Source organism: Mustela nigripes, chromosome 2 (genome assembly GCF_022355385.1).
Source record: "Mustela nigripes isolate SB6536 chromosome 2, MUSNIG.SB6536, whole genome shotgun sequence".
Classification (NCBI taxonomy): Eukaryota; Metazoa; Chordata; class Mammalia; order Carnivora; family Mustelidae; genus Mustela; species Mustela nigripes.
Window position 1 is genome coordinate 160,532,747 of NC_081558.1, and position 21,483 is coordinate 160,554,229.

The following is a 21,483-nucleotide window of genomic DNA, read 5'->3' on the forward strand; positions in this document are numbered from 1 at the left end:
AGGGGTACAGGTCTGTGATTCATCAGTCTTACACAATTCACAGTACTCACCATAGCACCTACCCCGTTTATTTAAAAAACTCAGCAATGGTTTCTTTTTGTGAGTGTGTTGTTTTTTTCTTTTTAATTTTATTTATTTATTTTTAGAGGGAGCACCGCTCATGAATGGTTGGGGGGGTGCAGAGGGAGCGGGAGAGAAGCAGATTCCCAACGGAGCATGGAGCCCCCCCACCGAGATCTCAACCTGCACCTAAATTAGGAGTCCCACGCTTAACCCATTGAGCCACCCAGGTCATCCCTAGGGAGCTTTATTTTTAAAGTTAAATCTCTTTCTTAGAAGGCTAAGAATAGCCATAGAAGAAAGTTTGTTTGTATAAAAAGAAAACTGTTTTAACCAAAGCTTTATGATCTCTAGTTACAATATGGATTTTGTACTCTTAAACTTATATTTATAAAATGTTGCCTGGTGGGTGATTAATAAATTTTTACACACTCCCCCAAATTCTCATCTTCAGTTTTAGTTCTATTTAAGCACAAAGGCTTCCTTTGATTTCTCCTGTCTCTGAGGCTGGTTTATCACCACCTTGGAATTTTTCTAAATTTTTACCAGCAACAGAAATATGTGATTGAATTATTCTAAGTGACTCGAATGTTTACAACTTTCCCAGTCCTATATAAACATGCAAAGCCCAAACTGCCTCTTTCCAATTCACAAATTTAGAACAAGCACCCTTCGCTGGAACATTCAGAATAAGCATGGAGGAGTTGATGAGCTCCTCCCAGGGGTGAGGGGGCAGGAGTCACGGAACAAGAAATGTGTTTCCCATGCATCCGCTTTCTTGGACAGAGTTCGGGTCACTCCTTCCTCCTTCTGCCTTCACTGGCTATGACCCTCCCAGGTCTTGTCCATCACAACCTATTACTCTAAGTCCAACTCTCTCAATATCCTCCAAGGTAACTGATAAGCCATTTCATAAGCCAATTTAATTGAATTACAAGTGTACCTTGTTTTATCACACCTCACAGACACCGTGTTTTACACATTGCAGGTTTGTGGCAACCCTGCCTCAAGCAAGTCTATTGGTGACATTTTTCCAAAAGCATTTGCTCAGTGTACGTCTCTGTGTCACATGTTGGTAATTCTTGCAACTTTCCAAACTTTTTCATTACTATTCTATTTTTTAGGTGGTCTGTGATCAGTGGCTTTGATTTGCTGAAAGTTCAGATGATGGTTAGCATTTTTAGCAATAAAGTATTTTTTTAAAGATTTTATTTTTATTTATTTGACAGATAGGGGTCACAGGTAGGCAGAGAGGCAGGCAGAGAGAGAGGGGAAAGCAGGCTCCCTACTGAGCAGAGAGCTCAATGCGGGGCTCAATCCCAGGACTCTGAGATCATGACCTGAGCCGAAGGCAGAGGCTTAACCCGCTGAGTCACCCAGGTGCCCAGGCAATAAAGTATTTTTAAAGTAAGGTGTGCACATAGTTTCTTTTAGACATAACATTAATGTAACCTTAACAGACTGCAATATACTGTCAACATTAACTTTTATATGCACTGGTAAACCAAGAAATGCATCCGACTCGTTTTATTTGCTTTTTTGCAGAGGTCTGGAACCAAACCCACAATATCTCTGAGGTATTCCTGTATTAGTGATGAAGAAGGATTAGTCCTAGGGCTCTCTGCATTAAGTTATGATGAAATAATGGAATGCTTAGGCATTATAAATATATCTGTTTAATAAAGAGTTTCTTTGGGAAAGACATGAAATCTTCTCAAAAGGTGGTCTCCTCCTTTGCATACTCTTTAAATAAGCAGTCTTTACTATTGTCCATTGACCATTTCAGGGGGTCCACAAAAGCCGAAACCTGGCATCATCACGCCGCTACATCATTTGCCTTTTCTACGCTCATTCTCCCATAGTCATGATGTGGAACTTCCCAGAAACTATGGGATGTGTAATGTTGATGTCATTCTGATGGCTAATAGAATGCATGCAAATATATTTTTGTTTTTAAAATTTATAAGCACGAATTTCAAATGTAAGTATCAGCAAACACTTCTCTTTACAAGAAAGCTCTTGAGGATCCTCAATAATGTTTTTAAACACATTCTAAATTTTTGAGAATTGCTGCTTTAGTTATCCTGCCTGATCTGACCGTTGAGATACAGGGCAGGGTGGTAGCTCCGATTAAATTCAGAACTGTAGCAAACTAATCAGTTTGCAAAGTTGATATCTAAAACAAAACCAAAAGAGCATATATGAGGAAGTGCTCTCACATTGATGAGGTCACATCCAAAGGACACAGTTTTCAACTTGATGGAGCTTCCACTGGCTAGATCAGGATTTGTGACCTATCTGATTTGTGACTTTGTGATGAATCAGAAACGTTACTGGCATCTTCTAGTGGGTAAGAGAGGGGAGGGGAGGCTTTCCCACACGGAGGGAAAATCTAAAGATTATCATTAATGTCCACATTTTCCAAAAGAGTGTCATGAACAAAACACTTAGATTTGACACTTTAAATCATCCAGTATCTTAATACAAATATAAGAAATAATACAGAATTAAATAACATATGAAAAGCTTACTAAATATACAAATACCCAATTCAATAGTGAAAACAACATATACTTTAGTTCTTAGGTCACTGAGCCCAGACAAGAAAGCAAAAGGCACTGCAAATGTCACTAATTTGGTCTTGTGATTTTTAAGAGTTCAAAAATATTCCACTAGTTAGAACAATATATTTAGAACAAAGGGATTTGTAAACCCATATGCACCTTCTCTACTGTTGTGAGAAGTTAATGCACGGGAAAAGAAGCCAGGAAAGAGAAGCATTTGAATTGACTTTGAACTGAATTTGAAACTTCCTAAATGCCTCTTTTTATTTTATCATATATTTCCTTTTGAATTCACAATGATTGGTATACAACTGGATCCTGTTATAAGTCAAATGGGACAGGAATTTTTTTTTTTTTTAAATGTGAGCTGCTGGGCTAACAATACTTATTCTTCTATACAAGTAGATAAGCAAAGTTAAGGTTGCCAATGTTACTTTGCAGTGAATTCAGTTTCATATTCATGGTGCTAAACGTCAGTCACAGAAGGGCATGAAGGACAGCAGTGAAACCAAGGGTTCTGGAAAGATCACTCACTAACAGAGCAGTGAGCAGGTAGAGAACGACCACCACCACATGAGGAGGAAACACACTTGTGGACCTACGAACTATATGGAAGAGATCAAACAGCAACAGAAAGGTGAAAGGTCATCTCAGAAAAGTTCTTTGGTCCTTAACACCTTCCCGTGTTCTCCTTTCTCTTCTTCATTTCTTGATTCCTTTTTTCCCTGGAATTACATCAGTTTTTAGAGCAGAATGGCAAACTATCTCACCCAACTTCCTAATTTTCTAGATGCAGGTGTGGATGCTCATTGAGATAAAGTGATGAACAGAGGGTTGGCTTTCGATGGAGCCAGAGTCAGCCTCTGAATTGTGGCTACTGATTCAAAGTCCAGTCTCCATTCAATAGCACAATACTTCATTGCTTCACAAAATCAAGTCCTACAACAGACTTGAGAGGTAAAACGACTTCCTTTTAGAACTCCCACAACCACTGGGTAGCTTAGATGGCAGTAGAAAATCTTGAAATTCTTAGGTCTTTTACCCCTACTTCTTCTGCTCTTTCTGTCCCTCAGAGAACCATCATTTTCCTCCTGCCTTCCTCCTGAGTCAGATTCAAGTAGACCAGGGTGTAACTTTTCAGGGTTCTGTGTGATTCCTCTACGGCTCTGGATAAAAGAAAGATCAAGATATTAACTTCAAACATTTATAATGTCTATCCTAACATATTTTAAGAAGGATCAGTAAGAATAGAATACACCTGTGCATATTTCATTGGCAAAGATAAGGACATTTCTGACCCAATGTGAAGTGGGGAGACCATGACTCTTTCCAAGGGACATAAGTAATTCTAAGAAATAATGTCTTGCAGAATCACTTAGGACTATTAGGACTAAAAGTTAAAAAAAAAAAAAAAAAAGAAAGAAAGTAAAAAAAAAGCTAAAAAAAAAAGAAAAAGAAAGTCAAAGAATTCCAAATAATCGACATGTATTTTATTTATAAGACCTTGAGCTTTGTTCTCTGGATACTAACTCACGGGACATTGGGCTGGAAATGGTCACAAAGTAGACCTTCCAGGGGCTTTTCCTGGGCTACCAGGTTTCCAGCACCTAAACTGAAAAGGCATGAAAAGATCTGGGATTTTATCTTGGTGCTACCTCTCATTCTTTGTGTAATCTTAAGTAAATAAATACAGTTTTCTCTACCAGAAACTTGAATATTTAAAACCTGCCAAAAATTCCAGTGTCTGCTGTCTGTGGTAAAAAACAGAACAGCGTGGGCAAGAAGGTCGAGACTGAAGGTACTGCTGGCGAGTAACTCTGTCAACTGGTCATGACATTTTGATATGATGGATGGCTTCCGCCCCTTTTCAAGGGTAAACTCTTGTAGAAAAATATGTTGGAATGCAAGATTTCTCCCAGCATTTCTGACCTAAACAGTTCAATAAAGATTGCCTCACATTTTTCTTATTAAAACACCTCATTTCTTCTGCTTGGAGCTATGAGGAAACTGCAGCAGGATGTTGGCTACCATTCATGCAGCCTGCCTCAGGGAGACAGACATGAGTACAGTTTATATACAATGCAAAGATTCTTATTATTTTAGAAGCAAATACTCTTTGTCTTATCCTAACTGGTCACTAATTTCATTATATTGTTCATTGGGCATTTCTGTTATTTGATATAGTACTTGAAGAAAAAGTGAAATTTGGCATACGCACTTCATAAGAATGTCTAAATTTTCTATTGTTTGCCAATTCTGCCTCAGCTCAAACAAACAAAAGAAAACTAGGACTCAAGACAAAAATTTCAAAGACCGAGGTGATTATCTGTCTATTAAGATAATAGACAAAGTGAGGTTAGTTTCTGGGAAGCATGTAATCATTCCTGGGTTGACTAATGAGAAATAAAAGGTTATTCTCAAGCCCAAATTTAATTTCATTGTAGTATATGTGGAAGGGGCAAATTTTATGACATCAACATGGCTTTAGTAGCAAGAACTGTTATAAAATGGGAGAAAATTTCCCTAGGAAATTTTATTTTATTTTTTCACTTTCTATTTTAGTAATAAAGCACTGGATTCACAAAAGAGAAAGAAAAGAGGATGTTCTTTGAAAACATTTCAACCTATTATCTTACTGCTGTAGTCTCATGGGAAGTAACTGCAGTGATCCCATCAGGAATGCTACAAAGAGAAAAATGCTTCTAAGTCATCATACCTTCCTCCAGAGTGCACCTTTACTGGTGAAAAGAACACCATTCTTTTTGGCATTAAAGAGGATCTCAAGAAAAAGAGAGTCTACTTTTTCTACAAAAATAACCTCATCATTAGAGACCATGCCTCTATCCCAAAACTATGCATCTGCTTGTGCTTTGTGTGCAAAGAATAAGTGATTTTGATCTAACATAGACTTTGCTATTGCCGTACTTCCTTATTTAACAGAGCCAAACCTTACTTAACTAGATTCATCTTACCACTGAGCAGCTTCCTAGAGAGGATTCTTTTCTACTCACATTCAGTCAGTTCAAGAGTTAATTCATCCCTCATCTCCTCTTTCTCTCTGCATGAACCTTGGACACAAGCACCCACACGCTCACACACATTCAGTTCCCCCTTTTCACTTCTTTATCTTTAAACACATCACCATTGTTCCAGTCACTGGGTTCAGGAACTGAGTGTCATCTTTGACTGATCATGTTTCCCTGCCCATCCAAAAGCATTAGGTGTTTAGGAGGATGAAAAGAAAAAGAGAAGATAAAAAGAGAAAACCCAAAGTAAGGGCAAGGAAAGAGAAGCAAATGCAGTAGGTCCATTCGCTTTTGTCACAAATTGATAGTCAGAATTTTTTTTTCAAGATTTTATTTCTTTATTTGACAGAGAGAGATCACAAGTAGGCAGAGAGACAGGCAGAGAGAGAGGGAGAAGCAGGCTCGCTGCTGAGCAGAGAGCCCAACATGGGGTTCGATCCCAGGACCCTGGGATCACGACCCGAGCTGAAGGCAGAAGCTTTAACCCACTGAGCCACCCAGGTGCCCTGATAATCAGAATTTTTAAAAGAAATTTAAAGTGTCAACATCTTCTATGGTTTTCTTCTCTTTCTCCCAACTTTTTGTATAACTTCAGTTTTGGTCTTGAGTGTTTAAGTCTCCAGCATAATCGACACTTAGTTTTACTAGCTATTTAAGTAAATGGGACCAAATGATCTGGCTGTTAAAATATTTGAAACCAGCAAAAAAATTCAGTCACCCAAAATGTGACATAGAACATTGAATGTAGTTAACTGATTTGGTCATATGTCATGAAGGCATCATCCATAAACGGCAATCCCAGTGCTTGCAAGCTTCTACAGATGTTCAGGTGTTTATTTTCATAAATGAGAAAAAGTTCGGAAACAAAGTTAAGTTTACTCCCCTTGTTTCAGGAACTGGAAAAAAACATTGAACAATAGTGTTTTCCAGAAAACCCAAGACCTATCTAATGAACAAAGGACCATGATTTTGCAAGTGCCCCATTCTAGTGGAATTTACCTTGGGCTTAAATGATTGTATTATAAGATTCTTGTCCAACAGGGACTTTTTAAGATGAATTTGAACACTTCATACTTCTTTCCTCACACTTTCCAAAAGAATATAGCAATAACAGCAAACAAGGGCTAAAATACATGCAACCCAATAGTGCCTTTCAAGTCAGGACTCCAGGACATCAGAGCTGGAAGAACATTCTGGCAGAGGTCAGCTGACCAAGCCAGGGTTCTAGCCCTAAGCCTGTCGTTAATTAGCTGTGTAATCTTAGGGAAGGAAGTCAATTTCCCTCTCTGGCTTCAAGTCCTAATGGGAAAAATGATGTTTTGGGGTAAAGTAAAAGCAAAGAGCCTTCTGCCTTTGACATTCTGCAGAGCACTAATGAATTCTATGGGCCTATGTTTATATGCATAAAATTATCTGATCTGTAATCTCCTTTTCCCACAGAACAGTTTCTTTTATCTATTTTTGCAAAGGGGTCATTGACACTGAAGATCTGTTGCTATTCTTATAAAATCACAAGGATTAATCTGGTAGTTTACATAAGGCAAAATTAAGTGTCTGAAAAACCTACAATATGAGCTTATGATTTAACTTAAAAAAAAAAAAACAACAGTTTAGGGCTCCTGGATGGCTCAGTCCTTAAGCGTCTGCCTTCCACTCAGGTTGTGATACGGGGTTCCTGGGATGGAGCCCCACATCGGGCTCCCTGCTCGACAGGAAACTTGCTTTTCCTCTCCCGCTCCCCTTCCTTGTGTTCCTGCTCTCGCTGTTTCTCTCTTGCTGTCAAATAAATAAATAAAATCTTTAAAAAAAAAAAAAGAAGTTTCTCAGACCAAAAAATTAAAAAAAAAAAAAAAAACCAACAGTTTTTTCCTTCCCTATCTTTCAGTCATCTGAGATGGAAAAAACTACCGTATCAGCCTTTTAACCCTTGGAAATCCCCATCACACATACCATAAACTGAAGCTTTGCATTAACTTTAATAACTTATGCACTGCCTCCCGAAAACAAACAAACAAAAAAATACTTCTCTCTCTCTAGCTGAATCCTCTTGTTTTATAGCATCTCATTTTATAATATATCCCAAGATTTTAGACTCAACTTTTATGAGGTACTGAAGTTAAAATAAGAATAAGAGGGCGCCTGGTGGCTCAGTGGGTTAACGCCTCTGCCTTCGGCTCAGGTCATGATCCCATGGTCCTGGGATTGAGCCCTGCATCAGGCTGTCTGCTCGGCAGGGAGCCTGCTTCCTCCTCTCTCTCTGCCTGCCTCTCTGCCTACTTGTGATCTCTGTCTGTCAAATAAATAAATAAAATCTTCAAAAATAAATAAATAAAATAAAATAAGAAAAAGAGAATTGAAAACCTCACTTGGAGAATCTATCCATCCATCCGTCCATCCACCCATCCATCCAACCATCCAATGATTCATTCACTTTCTTAATGAAAGTTTATTGAGCACTTAATATACATAAGACATTGTGAGAGCTATTGAAGGGACAGAGAAAAATTTATAGTCTATAAGGATAGAATAACATGACCTAGTTATAAGTCTAGGTCACCTGTATGCTGCCTCTAGTGTTTGACACATAGTTAGAGTATAACAGAAAATACTACTTAATTAGTGAGTATACTGGAAAATTTCAGAGTCTCTTACAAGAAGTAGCTGGCCTGGGGAGTGCTGTAAAAGGAAAAGAGATGATCTTTCCCATTAACTGGCAGAAGAATACAGCATGGGTACTGAGAATTTTTTCCTCTGGTGTTGCTATCAGCTGACTCTACAGTGATCAGACAAATATTTTCCACATTTGCTCTCAACAACCCTTACTCTTAACTTACAAATAATTAGCCATTAAATGATCTTAGCAAACGAAAGCAGAAATATCCAGTTTAATGTCCAACTGCATGAAAATGAACCCCAAAGTCTTCTAAAACACCAGCAACAACAAGCAGAACACATGGTTGCCAACCTTTATTTACATCTTCCTGTGCCACCCACAGTGCTATTAAAAAATCATTTGTTTCCTTCTTTGTACTTCCTGTGATAACTTACCTCAGTCTTGGTTCCGATGACGTTTCCAGTATAATAAGATAGAAATTAAAACCAGGAGTATTACCAAGGAAACAATGCTTAACAAGAGCGGAACTGAAAACCAAAAGCCTATAGATGGTGAAGGGAGAGAAAGAAGAAACAAAGTCATAAGCAAAAACTGTTGAGGCAAAAAGTGGTCAAGCAATCGTGAAGTTTTTCCTAGAGTGGAGCTTTCAATGAAAATTATATTCAAATATATACCTATTGAGGTCTCCATTCATGTTTTCATATTATTTCAATAACATTATGTTAATAATAATCTAACCACACATTTTCTGTGGTTACTATCCCCTAAGGGCTTTGAATGTATTATTTCATTTAATCTTCAAAACAACCCAAGAGTTAGGTATTATTATCATCATCTCACATATAAAAACAACAACAACAAAACAAAAACTGCGGCTCAGAGAAGCTAAATAAGCCCCCAAATCAGCCTAGTAAGGGGGAGAACCAAAGCTTAGCCAGAGGTCAAAGCCCATTAAAATAATGTATTTACTGAAGAAGTTGCAGAAAATAAAGGAAAAAAAAAATCATGAATTTCATGATTCCAACCCCAACTCATCTCAATGTTTTTACTGTATCTCTTCTCATCTATGTCTTTGTTATTAATTCTCTTTCCAAAGGCTCCTCAATGTCACTCCACAATACTACAGCAGGGAAAGAGCTTCCTGATTCCATAGTTCCCAGCGTCTTCCCCATCCTTCTGTAGGGGATTTGTCACATTACCTAATTCAATTGAACCTGTTCAGACAGAGATGCATCTAACTTCCATAGTTACAATGCATGATAAATGCCTGAAGCATGGATGACTTTCAGTAAATGTTTGTGGAGTAAACAAACGTTACACAAATGACGTATAAACATTATAAATAATGTAAGTCAGTTTTGGCATTCTTGGACAAGACATGTTACTTTTCAGCTTCTCATTCTTCAGAACAAGAAATTCTTCAGGAATTTACCCTCTGCCTTGGCTGAAATTGAAGGTATCTTACAAATGTCCAGATCTAAGACCACAAATCTTTTGCCCAAATTTACTTAAATGTTGACATTTTGATTAGTCCATTTTTTTCAAGGACCCCCAAAATGACTACCAAAAATGGTCCCCAGAGGCCACCACATCCATAAGGCAGACAGGGGAAAGTTTTCCCAAGCTTTAGTGCTTAAAATGCTCCCTGAAAGGGGCGCCTGAGTGACTCCGATGATTAAGCATCTGCCTTCAGCTCAGGTCATGATCCAGCATCCCGGGATGGAGCCCCGTACCACGCTCCCTGCTCAGCGGGGAGTCTGCTTCTCCCTTTCCTTTTCCCTCTCCACCTGCTCATGCTCTTTCTGTCTCTATCTCTCTGTCTCAAATGAATAAATAAAATCTTCAAAAAAAAATTTCTCCTTGAAGAAAAAAGCATCAGTACCTTTGGAGGAAGCTTATGACTGGTGCTTCAAAGCCACACAGAGAAAGAAAATTGTGGCTATTCCCAAAGTGCCTAAAACTACCACTCCTTTAATCTCCCACCCACAAGCCTCCCTTCTTGTGTCCATGAGGTCCAGAGCGAGAAGCTTAGAGAGAAAAACACAGGAAAGCAAAAAAGGGTCTTGCTCAGGAGGCAGTTTGTTTCAAAGGGGTGAGGAAAACATTCTCAGATCAACCCCTTTCTTAAAAGATCTGTGGCCCCTCTTCCACAGTGTAAATGATGCAGAGCCCTCCTCCTAGATGGCACCTCTTGCAGGAACTCTTCCTGATGCCTCCAGACCGAGCTGAGCCTCTCCTCCCCACTCAGTCCTCCCAGGGTGAACTGGAGTGCACCGTGGCTTTCCAACGAAGCATTTCACACAGTTTTATCATTGCCCACTGGATATTCCCAGTGGAATCGAAACTTTCTGAACAAAGAGACAAAGTCCTGCTTACTGTCATGTTTCAACAGTCCCAAACCTGGCACCCAACAGATGTTAGTGGCATGGGGAAAGAAAAAAAAAAATGCACAGATAGATCTCAGCAAATGCATGTGGTATGTGGGCAACATACCACAGTTACCAAAGTAAAACTGGCTTTACTCGTTTCCTCAACTCTCTTTTTCTTTCCCCACTCACTCCATTCTCTCCCTTATGAACTCCTTGGCTAAGTGGCCAAGAGGTTCTGTAGAACATTCACCACTTGCCAGTTGTATGGACATGGATCCACCCACAGCCTTCTCTTACCTTTATCCACAGTTTGCGTGACGCTGGTCACGTTCCCCAGGTGAAGCACCTGGCAGACCACCTCCTTCCCCACCTGACTCTTGGGGTCTTTGACCTGAAGGATGCTCGTGACAGATGTGGTCCCATTGGGGTGGGAGAGAACCTCAGTACTGTTGTCAATCCCTGACCCAGACACCTTCCAGGAGATCACAGGGGCTGGGCGGGCATTGGCAGAGCAAGTGATATTCAGGTGGTCTTCGAAGAATTTATAGTGAAGGAACACTGTGGGCTGTACTGGGACAAAAAAAAAAAAAAAAAAAAAGAAAGAAAGAAACAAAGAAAGATGGTCTGCCATCAGTTAAGCACCACATTCTCTTCAGAGGATGGAAGAAGATCTTTACAGAAAGACACTGGGGGCTCAAGAGGTGAGATGTGGCGCACCTGACCCAAACTGGGGCTCCTCAGTTCGTTCTGTGTCTAATCCTCCAGCCGGCAGGATAGAAACTGGCCTAGGACAAACCTGGAGCAAGAAAAATCCTCTCTACAGTTTGTCTGTAGGGGAATTAGCTGAGCGGGTAGAGAGGATCCTCTTTACCACATAGTCCAGAACCTAATTATTCTGTTCTCCTTTTCCATAGGCAATGCAGCATCTCTGGCTTCTTCTGGGTGTCCCTCTCACAGTCTGACAGAGGTCACCTGTCAGCACTGCCAAAGAGGGAGGCTGACCTCTCAGAAGCCCCAGGGCGGTTTCAGACCTGAGAGCCCACAGAGGGGCTGCTGCTTAGAGATGGCTTTTCTCTGCTTGGAGCTGGAGCAGGGAATGATATGTGTGGAGGAGACTTGGAAAGACCCTGCTTGGAGTATCTACAGAAAATGTTAATTGGAAATTCACTGCTGATAACAAGAAAATTGCAGAATGACAGTTGAAAGGACCTTGGAGATCACCTGAAGGAATTAAGAGAAAATGTCTAGCTTACAAGAAAAGCATATTATGTTAGTCCAGCTTTTACCGTGTTCCTTTTGAAAAAGTCCCTTGACCCATGAATTCATTTTCATTGTGTACTTTGAATACACAGTTTATCTCAGCTGAGCAAACACAGGATGGCTTTCCTGTGGTTGCTCTGAAGCCTACAAGATAATTAAAGGCCACTAGCTAAAGGAAAGCCTGGTCTGTGTTTAGAGGTTCGAGGGGGGGGGGGAGGGCAGTGGGCTAGAGGATATGGGGCCAGAGGACTGTGGCTTCTTCCAAAGAACACTCAGATTACTAAAGTCAATGGGCAGTAGGGGAAGACAGATAAAATTGAAGGAAGAGGAGTGCGGTTGACGTGGTGAGACATGGTGAGACTGGGTGGCAGGGTTCTCTGGAGCATCAAAGGAAGCTCCAGACGGAAGCTACCGGGTGTGGCTGGAAAGGATCGGTGTGGAAAAGAACAGGGTTACTATCCGCAAGACTCAGGGGAGTATAGTTTTCTGGTAACAAAACAAACAAACAAACAACAACAAATATATATATATATATATATATATATATATATATATATCGAAGTTTATGAGTGAAGGAGAATAGAAAAGAGATAATAAAAAAAAGGAGAAGAAAAGAAAAAGTAACGGAAATGAGAAAAAATGACAAAAGAAGGAAAAGAAGAAAAGTGAGGAGGGAGGGAAGGAGGAAGGAAGAATAGGAAAGAAGGAGGGAAGATTGGAGGGAGGGGGAAGAGGAAAAAGGGGAGACAAAGAGGCAAAGAGAGAAAGAAAACAAAAGAAATAGAGTCCAGAAGAAAACCTGGCATAAGATCATGCCGAGAGTACTCAGTATCGGCGAAATAAGTGAAGGAAACCTTTTTTTTTTTTTTTTTGCTGTTGCCATACCTCCCCCTTGCATTCGTTTACTTATCCTCCTCTTACTCCGTGTCCAGTATTCTTGGTGTGCTCAGACTCTCACTTGAACGTTCCTGATAACCCTGTCTGAACGACTCTTTTCCCTTCTAAAACTAGGTCCAAGTGTGCCACGCTCCAAAGTTACCCTGACTGCTACTTCTCAATTCTTGATCTCAACTATGTGTCAGTTAAAAGGAAAAGAATTATGACAAACTAAGCCTCTTGGGTTTAAAAGAGTGCTTGTTATCCAGTTAAATACCTAGTCGACATCAGGTATGAAGGGTCTCTGTGGAACGTCTCCTCACCAAACCCGAGAGACTGTGTTGGAACAAAATAAGAGGGACCACAATGACTGGCTCTGGCGAGGCCCAATCTGGCTCTGTCCTTAGATCCAAAACTGTTAGAGCTTTAACGACCCCTACAGATGATTGATTATGTACTTACTGTGCAGATAGATAAACTCTGGTTCAGAGAGTGGATGGGACGCTCCCTGGGTCACATGACTGTTAATGGCAAAGCCAGGTCTGAATCATATCACTACTTATGAAGAACCCATTATCCCCACCATGGTCCTTGATTTACGCTTGCTGACAACACCATTCCTCAGAGCAAAGATAACTCCAGCCAGAGATTCAGGGTAGCCCCGTGAGCTTTCCAAATAACAATAACCACAGTTATAGCAGACATGAAAGGCTAAGCGTCTTCTCGTGAAACTTTCTGAGGTTAGCACCCTGAAAAACTAGGCACTACCACCATGTTCCAAACATTCTTGAAAATAACATTTCTAGCCAGAGACAATGTATTCCCAGAGATTCTCACCAGAGAGGGTGAGGCAGGCTATTCCTGAGATCTTCCCAGTACCAAAAGTATTGAAGAGGCACTTGTAACACCCTTCATCCTCCAGGGTGGTATTCCAGAACGTGATGGTTGAGTTCTTGAGTTCCAGCTCAGTGATGTTTATCTTGTCCTTATAGGCGGGCTGGACCACAACCCCATGGTTCTTGCTGAAGGTGACCATGTTTTCTGGGCTAACAGGCTTGATTTTCTGCCATGTCACAATCAAGACTTCCTCAGAATTTTGCAGAGAGCATCTTAAGGAAGCAGGTGTGTTCAGTGGCCTTTTTTCATTTTGGGTCACCACTTTTATCATGGAATCATAAAAGAACATTTATATTTTAAAAGTTAATACATAAAAATTCACATTTTTCTGATTAAAAAAATGCATGTTCAAAGTTAAACATAGAAAAGATAGAGAAAAATGCAAAGAAAATATTTACCTACATCCCTGATATTGCTAGAGAAATATAAGTTCAAATATGTTTACTTTCAGAGTAACAGAGTAAAAAAACAAGAAAGCAAACCCTCGTGACAGAAATGCCTCAATGAATCCCTGTAAGCCTAAAGTATGAAAATGAAGTTGGAGATAAAATTTGCCAGAGAGAATAGAAGCATCACCAAGAGTGTTCATGCCTAGAGGTACAGAAGCAAGGAAGGGCCAATGGACAATTGGCAGAGTGATCCGTTTAAGTGAAGAAGATGTAGCTACCCTATACATTCCACATGCATGCCCTACAAAGAAGGGGCAGCAACAGCAGGGTCTGCCTCCAGGAAGCAGTGTGAATATAGGGACCGAAAGTAGAAAAATATACCAGACGGTGTTTCAGAAAACTATATAGTACCAGAAGGCTTTGACAGCCAAATAATGATCTACGCATTCCCACATTTTTACTTAATGCCATGCAGAATATAAGGCATGACAGTAACTTCTTCCCCTTACAGTGCTGGCTACTCATATTGATATGATAGATGATTCAGCGGGAAATCTTTATATAATAACAACTAGGCAGACATCTGAGAAAGCTGACAATGAGAGAAGAAAAAACTCTACAAACCCAGGAACTCAAGCCAAATGAATAATAAATCAATAAACACTTTGACATGAATAAATGTGATATCTTAAATGTAAAAAGAAGCCAGCATTGTAAATAGTAGAAATCAGAGTTGTAGAAAATGACAAATGCAAAATCTTAACGATTTGGCGGACTTAGCAGAACGGACATCACTAAAGGGTAAACTAGCTAAGTAGGAAACACAGGTCATGGGATTCTTCCAGAATGTGGCACAGAAAATTCAAAGACCCGGAATGTTTCGGCATCAGAACTTTGAGACTTACTAGAAGGGAAAAGGAAGAATGGGAGACAAAAACACTGTGAGGGACAAAAATGTATTCTCCAAAATGATAAAAGAAGCTTTATGTTGGGGCGCCTGCTTGGCCCAGTCGGTTAAACATTCAACTTTTGATTTCAGCTCATGTCATGATCTCAGGGTCATGGGATTGAGCTGCAGGTCAGGCTCTGCACTCAGCAAGAACTCTGCTTGAGATTCTCTCTCTCTCTCCCCCTCTTACCCCCCACATTCTCTCTCTCTCAAATAAATAAAATAAATCCTTAAACAAACACACAAACAAACCTTTCTGTGCCTAACAACGTAAATGAAACATATAAAACACTATAGAACTGAAAAGAAAAATTTTAAATCCACAAAAATAATTTTCCATAGTTTTCTCAGAATTTTCACTTCCATAAATTGAAAAATATAGATAAAACAAAAAAGTCAAATATAAGGATGAAAAGTTTTGAAGTGAATATTTATATATAAATCATTACATATAAAAATTATATGTGTATGTATATGTAAGTATGTATTTATAAACTTTTACCCAAAGAGAACACACAATCTTTACATTCCCCCAAACTGAACTTGAAACAGGATGCAAAAAAACCTCCTACCCTATGATCTTGCACACTGATCACAATGCAATAAACAAGAAATTTACATACTTCTTTCAACTCTAATTACACCAGAAATCATAGCAAGACTAATCAATTACCATAAATAATAAGGAGACTAGAATGTATTAAAGTCCATAGAAATTGATAAAGCCATTTTCAGAAGGAAATATTTCATCCTAACTTCACTAGGACATAAGAGAGATTGAAAAATGACTACACACATTTATCCAAACATCCCAGGCCCCCAAAAGATTAAAAACAAGTGAATTAATATGGATAAAAGCACAAATTAATGAAATGGTAGACAACATGTAGACTTAATTTAAAAAACACCAAAATCTGTGTTTTTTTTTTTAAATGAGTAACAGAGAGAACATGTTGGCTAGCATAATTAGCTAAAAAAAAAAAAAAAAAAAAAAAAGAAGCACTATCCTCTCAGTGGCCCTTCAAAAATGTTAAGGTAAGGATGACAAGATAGGTATAGCAACAGACACAAATTGGAACCCAGGAGTACACTCCTGGGATGTACACTCTTGGTAGATGTGATAACTTCTGGAGGCTATACCTGTTGTTGGGGTTTTCTGAAAGTTTGTTGAGATTTTGCAGAGAAGAGATTTGAAGAAATTGCTGCTTTTAGAATGTAGAGTAGAAGAGAAACCCAAGTTAGAGTTTCAACCTCTTAGGTGATTTTTGTATTTGACTATGGAAAAAATAATTTAATGGAAAGTCTACAATTCTTTGATGCTTCTATGGAATGCCATTTAAAGTCCCTCTGGTCCATTGGTAAAGCCTGTGCTATGGATGGTGAGAAGCCTGCCCTGTCCCCAACTGTGAAGGCTGATTAGAAAGCAACAGCACGTGGAAGGTGACAGAAGGTCAGCGAAGTGAGGGGATGCTTTCCCATGGAACAGATGAGAAAGGTCTGGCACAAGTAGGGAACTCAACGAGTAAGTGGACAGCACAGGCATATGCTTTATATAGACTTTATATAGACTGTTAACCTATGTAATAATTTCATTTCCACAGTCTTCTGCAAAGGAGGGGTATGCCCAGTTTAAAAGCTTACTACCAGATTACCTTCTACGAAGGGTATATTCATTCAGACTCCCAAAGTGTTTCCATATCTTTATAAACATAGGAAATTATATTTAAATAACATTTAGAACTCATTTGTTTTGATAGGTGAAAAACATCTTAATTTAGAAAGAATTTCTTCACGTCTGGTTTTATCCTTAGAAACAGTTTCTAAATATTCAAAATCTTTTTCCATTTCGAAACCAAAAATGTGGAAAGCAGAAAGAAACACTCCCATTCCTCCAAGCAAATTACATGTTTAAATAATTCATGCAGACAAACGAACTAGCACAGCACAAACAACACTAGCCAGATGTCTCCCCTCCAGAAATTGTGCTCCCTGGACCCCATGCAGGGGAACTGGGTATCTTTTTACCTTTCGCCCTGCATGGCATCACTGCTGCAAAGAACCAAATCAATCTGTAGGCAGACAGACGACAGAAGGACCTCCTGAACACCTGAAGACAGAAAGCAAAGCAAAGACATGGGCATTTGCATGTGGACAAAAAGCTAAGGAAGCTTCAATCCCATGGCCACCTCAGGGAATGCTGCAGCTAACATTTTAACCACCAGATAACATTGGTTTTGTGGATGCAGAACTAGAGACTACAGATGGAAGAAATAAAAGAGCATGCTAAGCAGCAATATGGCTCCTGCATTATGGCAACCTTTAGCACTTTGAGGCCTCGCTCTCAAAACCACCACTGTCAAGAGCAAGGTCTCAAAAATGTAGGATGGGTGGGGAAAACAGACTGCCGGAGATACACACAAAAAAACACAGAGATGACACACGCTGGACAGCATCCATTTCCCAAATAATCCACATCCGTTAATATCAAAGACGGTAACTCAGGGGTTGGAACCACTTTTCAGAAAGATACGACTGCCTTGAAGTTTGCTGAAGAAGATGTCCCTGAAAATACTACAAGTTTTAGATGAACCGTACCTTTTAAAAAATAGTAATATCCAGAGGCACCTGAGGGGCACAATTGGTTAAGTGTCCAACTCTTGGTTTTGGCCCGTGATCTCCAGGTCCTTGGATCAAACCTCACCACCAGCTCTGCATTCAGGGCAGAATCTGCTTGAGATGCTCTCTCCCTCTCCCTCTCCCTCTGTCTCTCCCATTTGTGGGCGTGTGCTGTCTCTCAAATCAATAAATAAATCTTAAAAAACAACAAAAAAGTAGTGTCTTTGTTTTTTTTTTTTCATTGTTTTGTTTTCATCTGTCCAGGCAGAAATCCTTGGCATTTTTACATGATGATATTTAATTGAATGCTATTCTGGGTATCATTTTATTATAAAATGAGAGGGTGGGATGTAGGCAGATGAACTTCTCTCTACAGTAGCCCCACGGATCCTTTCACTTGATCTACATGTGTGTGTTCAGAAGGGTACAGGCGAGAAATGTCATTTCCCCCCATACACATTCTTCTATACTAGAGATGTGTAAGAAATGTAGGTTTCTCTGTATTTATCTCTACCTGAATTTCGTTGCTATTTCATGTTGCCATTCCAACTAGAGGTAGAGACTTCCTTGCAGTCAGTATCACATCATCTCTGTCAATTATTGCCCCTGCCACCCCCGCGCTTCACTACTGTCCCAATCTTTGGCATTGCATCTCCATTCCTGGAGGCTCACAAAATGCCTAGTCATGGGACAGAGCTACTAGTCCTTTGTCACAATCTATCTACTATAGCATTCTCTAAGATGGATGCGTTGCCCTTCGTTCATCATGGTCATCAAGATTTGTGCAATTAAACCTTGTGCTTAGAAAGTGCCTTCTCGGGATGCCTGGGTGGCTCAGTTGGTTAAGCAGCTGCCTTCTGCTCAGGTCATGATCCCAGCGTCCTGGGATGGAGTCCCGCAGAGCAAGGAGCCTGCTTCTCCCTCTGCCTCTGCCTGCCATTCTGTCTGCCTGTGCTCGCTCTCTCGCCCTCTCTCTCTGATAAATAAATAAAATCTTAAAAAAAAAAAAGAAAGAAAGAAAGTGCCTTCTCTCATCCTCTTTCATTCTCCAGATTCCATGCCCCTGGGTTCTCCCTGTATGGGGCAAAGGGAAATTCTGTAGGCTCTCTGCCTGGACTCCCATGGATCTGTCCATCTCTGTCTTGTCTTGTCTTACTCTTGTCTTGTCGCGATGAGGAGACTGGTCTCTTTCCAGAGTTTGCCCCAGATAAGCAAGGCACAGGTGTTCTCTGTTCTTAGATTTCAGCACCTCCCTGTAAGTTCTAGTTATCACGCTCCTGAACTCCCTCCCCACTCACAGGGATCAGGTACAAGCCTGCCTTTCCAGAACACAAGCTTGTGTCAGGCCCTCTTTGCTCTCCCAGCGTAGAAAATACAAACCTTATTTGTATTTTAAGGTTCCCCCATCCCCTGCGTTCTTCCCATCTGGAAAAACGTATGTCCTTTGTTTTCCAATGTTGACGCTTTTAAAACTCAAATGCTTGGGCTCTTGCTGTCTCAACACCTTCGCTTCCAAAACTTAAGTCTTCTTTGCCACTCTACTTCCACACCATTTTTTTTAACCGTATGCCTCTCCCACACATGAAAACCCAAATTCTAGCAAAGAGGATGAGGAATACAGAATGGATTGGCTCTCAGAGTAAAAATCTGTGTTTTAGGATAAGACATAAAGTCAACACACACCATAGTGTGTGAGATGGGAGCCAAGAATGTTGAAGAAGGGAAAAAACAATTATTGAGGCAAGGGAATTAGAAGAAAAGCCTTGTTATATACACAATTATTCTAGCTGACTGACGAGTTGGGGTTAACACAAATACCAGATGTGTGAGCCAGGACAAATGACTTTACCTCCCCAAAATGCAGTAAAAAATAACAGCACCAACCCTTCTGTTAAAAAGACTAAGCAAGTTAACACATGCAATGCTCCCAGAATAGTGACTGATAGGAGTAAGCACTAAATAAAATTGTTGTCATTACATTGGGTTACTATGAGAATTAAGCATGTAAACGACTAATACAGTGCCTAAGGTACAGTAAATCCCAAAACATGTTCGGTAACTTAAAAAAAAAAATCCACTAATCAAATCACACATAGAGAGTACAAAATGAAAATGGACAAATCCACGTCTACCCCTTGCCAAGAGGGCCAGGGCTCCCAGAGACCTGTCTTACCTGACAGCTTCCCTCTGGCAGCCAACTGCTCCTATCCATGCCTCTTCCCCCTGAGTTTCTAGGTGTAGATCTGCTCCCACCATGTGTAGTTGCATGGACTCGTGAAAATTAACCTCTCTGTTTGTTTTCTTATTTGCAAAATCACATAACCATTCCTCCTCTGAAGGATGGTTGTGAAGATTAGCAGTACCCAGTGCGCGGAGTAAACACGCGCTCCCAGGCCACCATTCTCCTTTGTTAAGAAAGATACTGAAATGACTGTCCGTGCTGTCTTGCCAATAAACCATATATAGAAAAAAAAAAAATACCTTGAGGTATTACTTGTTATTTGGATTTTAATTTTGTATTGTTAAGATTCTTTTCAATTATCCCAATGTAAATAAAAATCCGCTCATTCAGATCCGGAATAAACAAAATGTCTGTCTCTCTTGGATACTCTGGGGTTTAACCCTGATTTATCTGGCCCTTTCTGGCTCACAAGGCAAAGGACCGAAGGATGGAGAAAAGAGGCCGGTGCATCCGGGAGGGAGAGAGCTCTCCGGCAGAGAGCGAGCCCTGAATTCTGCAGCGCCCAGCCCAGCTTTGTGTGCCAACACGGAGCCAAAGCAGCCATCCCTTTCTTGGGACAGAGTACAGCAGGGTGTGCTTTCCTGCGTCCGAGCCGGAGCCTGGGAGCCCAGCCGCCAGCCTGCCCAGAGGACCCGCCGGCCGCCCGCGCGCGCCTCCCGGCCCAGTTCCCCTCGGAGGACCGCCGTGATCTCGAGAGAAGCGTCTCCGTCGCCCAAGCCCCCGACTGGCAGCATCCTTCCTGGACAACTGGCACCGAGTACCGGGACTCCAGGACCAGCCTGGGAACCACCCTCCTCGAGGCGAAGTCCTCTTCTCCGCAAGGCTAAGCGTCGCGGGGAGAGCGCCGGCCCCGAGGCCAGCGCCGAACCAGTCCCGGGCCAGCCGCAGCCGGACGCGCGGAGCCCGCCGCCGTCCCCGGGGCCGGCGCGACATCCCCCGCCCTGCGCCCTGGTTCCACGCCCGGCCCCGCTCACCGGCCTCCCCATCGTCGCTCCCGGCCGCGCGCGATTGCCGGCTTCAGCTGGAAAGCCCGGGGGATCTCACCGCGGCGCGCGGAGCGTCTCTGGCTCAGGGGAGGCGGGCCAGTCTCCGCCCTGATACTAGCTCCGAGCACTTCATGGGAAAGCTTCCAACTTTCCCCCACCTTTAAACGTTTCCAGTTCTCGAGGGGAAGGTTGTTGAAAGTGAGAAAGCTCTGTGGGGTGGGGGGTACACTTTTTCCATTTTAATTTCAAGGACAGAAGGAAAACGGGGGAGGTGAGGAGTCATCCGTTGGGCTTTAGCACTCAGGACCCGCAACTCGCAACGTCAAGCAGGTGTGAAATAACAGGAGGTGGTGAAACCGAAAAAAGAACAAAGGCTTTTCTTGGGGGGTCTTGGAGTTACAGTTCAGAGAGCACGGGTTGCGGGAAGCCAGAAAAACGCTGTGCTCTGGGGGGAAAGGCAAGCGGTTTTATGAAAAAGAAGGAAGGGGTGATTCCATGATGCAGATAAAGAAAATAAGAGGGAAAGGGGCTAATCTGACCCTGACCAGTGGAGCCATTCTGATAACTATGGCTTTACTGCCGCTGTCAAATTAAACCTTCTCTACTTTGTATTTACTACCTTTAGTGTCTCCATA

The 21,483-nt window shown here is 41.1% G+C and overlaps 1 protein-coding gene across 2 annotated transcripts; it reads right to left on the minus strand.

The window, feature by feature from the left end:
* Window positions 1-1,718: 1,718 nt before the first annotated feature.
* On the minus strand, window positions 1,719-21,391 carry CD200 (CD200 molecule). Of its 2 annotated transcripts, none has more exons than XM_059391984.1 (6): window positions 20,837-21,391; window positions 17,030-17,111; window positions 13,607-13,927; window positions 10,931-11,203; window positions 8,699-8,806; window positions 1,719-3,790 (listed from the first exon to the last, which is right to left on the minus strand). In XM_059391984.1, the coding sequence occupies exons 1-5, from the start codon at window positions 20,846-20,848 to the stop codon at window positions 8,700-8,702; spliced, it is 795 nt and encodes a 264-aa protein (XP_059247967.1). In that variant the 5' UTR covers window positions 20,849-21,391; the 3' UTR covers window positions 1,719-3,790; window position 8,699. The 2 variants fall into 2 exon arrangements, with proteins under 2 accessions (XP_059247967.1, XP_059247966.1); XM_059391983.1 differs by lacking the exon at window positions 20,837-21,391 and adding an exon at window positions 19,794-19,906.
* Window positions 21,392-21,483: the final 92 nt, after the last annotated feature.